This window comes from Arachis ipaensis, chromosome B07, assembly GCF_000816755.2.
Source record: "Arachis ipaensis cultivar K30076 chromosome B07, Araip1.1, whole genome shotgun sequence".
NCBI classification, from domain to species: Eukaryota; Viridiplantae; Streptophyta; class Magnoliopsida; order Fabales; family Fabaceae; genus Arachis; species Arachis ipaensis.
Genome location: NC_029791.2, coordinates 26,469,073 through 26,473,941, shown reverse-complemented (window position 1 = coordinate 26,473,941; position 4,869 = coordinate 26,469,073). Strand labels below are relative to the sequence as shown.

Genomic DNA, 4,869 nt, shown 5'->3' with positions numbered 1-4,869 from the left:
GAAAAGTGTGATCACAATTCCGTGCACCAATAATGCATCAAAGTAATATACAAGATGATTTAATATACTAAATGTAATGACAATGCTTATAATCACAATTTTTCTTAGTATTATCTATTGCATCATATTCACCTTGTATACTCATGAAATAGCTACAACTCCAACTTATGCTTGAGAATTCATTTCAGCAAGGACATTTCATGCAATTACTTTTTTTAATTGACTAAATTAAATTTGTATGAAATTTAACTAAAATCTACTAAAATACTAACTAAAAACCACCAATGATGCACACGCATCACTATTCTAGTCGTATATATTACAATACAACCAATCAAACTACTTTAACTATATGCTTTTTCATTAAAAGAAGAAAAATAATAACATTAGTTTCGAAGTCGATCATTCCAGCAATATGCCACGTCATGTTCAACCTATTAATATTGTCTAATCGTGCATCTGTGCGCATCATAATGTCCAACAAACTCAAATATGTCAAAAAAAAGACTCTAAAAAGGAGAAAAGAATCCAAAAAGAAATGAAAATGGTAAATGAGGGGCGCTAGAAAGGAGTTGGTTATATAAGTCCCATTTGAGTATATCTCATTTACAGTATTAACATATTTCGTTTACACTGTTACATAATAGGCATGCACCTGCGCTATATTCACAGGTGTATGTGTCTTATCTCGTTTACAGCATAAAAGAGATATATTCATAATTAAATCATTAATAATGTAAACAAGCTAAGTAATAAGACACAAAAAGATAAATTGTGTAACACTTTAAAAAATCTCGGGTGTAATTTTATTTTTTATTTTATCCAATTTTATTCAAATAATTTAAATTTTGAAATTACAAATTTTGATAAATATAATTTAAATTAATTATTTAGTTTAATTCAACACAAATAAACGTACTTATATTATTATATTATTATACTCGTATGGTTATTTATATTTATATATTCAATTTTAAAAGAAAATTAACGATTTAAAATTTTTAAATTAAAAAATTAGCAATTTAATATTTAAAATGTATAAAAAATATGTGCAAAACTAACTCAGAACTTAATACGTTGATATAATGTTCTGAATTGTATTGTGTTAATTTAATTTTTATTTTTCTATCTATTTAATTTGAGTAAACGGTCAAATTAGTCCCTAAAAGATCATTCGTTCTTCAAATTGGTTTTCAAAAATTTTTTTTAATCAAATTCGTCTTTTAAAAATTTTAAATTAGTCATATTAGTCCTTCTATCACTTTATTTGTTGATAGAGTCAAAATTTGCTAGTGTAACACATTAAATGACACTCCAACACACACACCTAAGAGTCTTAATTGACTATTAACATCATAAGTTTATGAAATTAGATCAAATCAAAACCTAATTGTGGAGAGAACGTGAGACATTGGAATCCATCAATTTAGAGTTGATTTTATCTAATTTCATAAACTAATCATGTTAATAGTTAATTAAGACTTTTAGGTGTGTGTTGAGATGTCACTTAACATGTCACATTAACAAATTTTGACACCATTAACAAACAAAGTGACAGAAGGACTAACATGACTAATTTAAAATTTTTAAAAAATAAATTTTGATTAAAAAAATCTTTTAAATACCAATTTAAAAAACGAATGATTTTTTAGGAACTAGTTTGACCATCTCTTCCAGAATTTTCATTCCTACCAATTCCCTAGTAAAAAAATTTAGAGAAAAAGACAAATTAGTCCCTAACCTTTTACCCTGTGGACATTTTAGTTCCTAACCATTGAAAAATACTTTTAAGTCCCTAACGTCCTTAAAAATTAGACGAATCAGTCCCTCCGTCCGTAAGCCACCATCAGACCCAACGGAAAAGACTGACGTGGCTCCCCCTTTGCTTACCTGGCATCACGACATCCCACGTGGCACGTTAGTGAGATGGAACTTTTTAAAAATGGACACATAAGTCCCTGTCACTCAAAACGACGTCGTTTTGTGTGCTACCCTAATCTTCAAATTCGTTTGGGTTGTTCGTTTATAGTGGTGGCTGGTGGTGAGGAGAAGAGTTGTACAAGGCATAGTAGAATGCCCAAAGTTAGACAGTTTAGCATGAAATTCAGAAAATACCAGGTTCTCTCAACATTTTCTTCCCCATTCATGAACCCTAACCCTCAATTTCACAATATCAAATAAATCATATCATAGCTATTAGTAAAACCTCATTCTGTCATTTTCAGTACCATACTTCAAACTTAACATAGTCTCAATCATGCTATGGGAACTTCATGTTTGGTTAGATCTAAGCAAACCTCATGGATTGGAAATATTGTCTTAAACTACAACTATAACTACAATAAATCCAATCTAATTCAACGAACTTTTCTATCTCCCTGACAACATAATACAAGCTCTCCACAACAGTTAACAACAAAAAAGGATATAGCTCTCAAAATTTGCCTAGCTGGAAAGGAACCAGCCCCAGATCTCACAAAGTTATCTTCTTTTACTTCCACTTAACAACTCCGGAAACTAAACTAAACTACACCAAAGATATCCATCACAACCCTCTAATAAAGATAGAAACTTTGAGCCATGTTCTTAATTCCCATCAAAACTCATTATAGGAATTGTCAATACTCTCAAGACTCTCCATAAAAGAAAAACAGAAAAGTAGAGAGAGAAGATATCAAAAAACTTACAAACTGTGAAGGGAAGACTCCAACTTTGGTGATGGTGGTAGATTTTCCTTACATTAAGAGTGAAGCACCAAGACAATAATAGTAGCAGCCGTAACCTTGTGGCTTATGGACGGAGGGACTGATTCATCTAATTTTTAAGGACATCAAAGATTTAAAAGTATTTTTCAATAGTTAGAGACTAAAATGTCCACGAAATAAAAAGTCAATAATTAATTTATCCTTTTCTCAAAAATTTAAATATGCAACATTACTCTTTTAAATGTGGTCTACAATTTGCGCTTTTAGCATTGTTGGCATTGTTATTTAAATTTATTTTAATTTTACTTTCTCCGATCCTTTAATCCAACGGTCCATCTCAGCTCGTCTGCTCCGAAGATATTTATTTTTCCAAATATTTATTAGTAAATCACCCAAAGATATTTATTAATTTAGACTATTTTATTCATCATCGTATCAAAAACCACCAAAAGATATTTCAAATCCCATTTCTCCACCTACCGTCACCCAAATCTATCACAGGCCCAATCATTAGTGGCCACCTCCTAAAACCTTTGAAAAATTTACTTAACACTCACTGGACCGTCAAGTTTCATTGTCACCGCCACCAATCTCCCAATTTAAGCTATAAAAAAAAACCGCCATTGTCGTCTCTCAAGTCAATCGCCCAGCTATAAAGACACCAAACAAAAAAATCGCCCAGCTATAAACCCGTTGTTTTCTTTTTTCCTCAAAAAGTTTCTTCAACTGTTAAACAGAGAGAGAGAGGATTTTGAACGGAATGTTTAACGCCGGAGATGGACGAAACCGCTGCGACGACGAAGCCTGACTGGCCTACCAAGGCGGCTGATGCTGCCGGCGGAGAGGCGGCCGAAGTTTCCGGTGATGAAGAGGAAGACGAAGGAGAGTGTGACGGCGAGGCATGGGACACGCTGAGCCGGAGCTTCCTGCAGGCGCAAACTGTGCTGGACGAGAACCGCACGCTGATTCAGAAGGTTAACAGCAACCACGAGTCGAAGATCCCTCATAACATGGCGAAGAACGTTGGTCTTATCCGTCAGATCAGCGGAAACATCTCGAAGGTTCTATCCATCTACTCCGATATGTCTACAAGCTTCTCTGGAATTGTTCGCCAGCGCCGCGCTGCGTCCGCCGTCTCTGCCGTTACCGTGAGCGGCAAGAACCGCGGCAGCGACGAGGACGAAGATGAAGAAACCAGTGAGATTGACTCGGAAAAGCTCGTGCAGGAGAAATCGGAGTAATTCTTTCTTTGTTTCTCTTTATATTTGTTTTGCTGAGATTGATAAATTCAGTTGGTTAGGGCTCTTGGATCAGTTTTTAGTCTGTGAGGTGTAAGGTGTTTTGCTTTGATGTGTCAGTGAATTTTTTCATTTTTTTTTTTGATACAATTAAAAGTGTGTGTGAAATTATAGAGAACTGTGTGTTATACTGAGATTGCATTCTTCTAGTGTGGTTTGAAATAATGAAGTGAGTGACTGTTGTTATCGGTGGCTATTCTGTGTTCTGCTTTTGTGCAATGGATGTTTGATCATTGGTTGTTATGTTGTAAGGATTGTTGAATTGATGATGGCTGTGAGAGTTCATCCATACTACCTTCCTTGACCACGTGCTGATATAAGAGGTACTTTTGATGTATTGATTTAATTTTGCATCTTCATGGTTTCTTTGTGTTTCAATGGAGGCCCTTCTAGATAGGTGAAGAAGAGAGATACAAGGATTGAACCTGTAACATTATTGAGCTCATCATGGAGAAGATGATCATGGCCGGTCCACCCTGTTTGAGTTTATGTCTCTTTGGCTCATGGGTTGTTTAGTTATTTAATTTACTTATTTTGTTATTGCTGTTGTTTGCGTTTTTAAAATTTTGATCATGAGTTGATATACTACGGTCAAGTTTACTGGTTATTTGATTCCATGAGATTCTGGTAATTGGAGTAGAGGCTTTAGAGAGTATATTTAAAGATGGCTATTCTAATGAAGATTTTAAGATTGTCATTATGTGAAGATATTTTATTTTGACTATTGAATGATAAGTTGTAGGGTTTGATTTTTATTTAAAATAAAAATATTATCTTTATTTAAAATGTTAAATAAATAAATCACATTTTTTAAATAAAAATTATCATAAAAAAATGTTTTTAGCATCTTCATGAGAGTAGTTGCT

At 33.4% G+C, this 4,869-nt stretch overlaps 1 protein-coding gene across 2 annotated transcripts; it reads left to right on the top strand.

The window, feature by feature from the left end:
• LOC107609908 (protein ELF4-LIKE 4) lies at nucleotides 3,236-4,709 on the top strand. 2 transcript variants are annotated; one of them, XM_021107525.1, is made up of 3 exons: nucleotides 3,236-3,346; nucleotides 3,379-3,942; nucleotides 4,256-4,709. In XM_021107525.1, exons 2-3 carry the CDS (start codon nucleotides 3,482-3,484, stop codon nucleotides 4,305-4,307), a joined length of 513 nt encoding a protein of 170 aa, XP_020963184.1. In that variant the 5' UTR covers nucleotides 3,236-3,346; nucleotides 3,379-3,481; the 3' UTR covers nucleotides 4,308-4,709. The 2 variants fall into 2 exon arrangements, with proteins under 2 accessions (XP_020963184.1, XP_016167451.1); XM_016311965.2 differs by lacking the exon at nucleotides 3,236-3,346 and having other exon boundaries at nucleotides 3,353-3,942.

Excerpts from the sequence above, each read along its gene's own strand:
- LOC107609908 (XM_021107525.1), top strand. The coding sequence starts at position 3,482 with ATGGACGAAACCGCTGCGACGACGAAGCCTGACTGGCCTACCAAGGCG. Across the intron at positions 3,943-4,255 it reads CTCGTGCAGGAGAAATCGGA|GATTGTTGAATTGATGATGG; the intron begins GTAATTCTTTCT and ends TTATGTTGTAAG.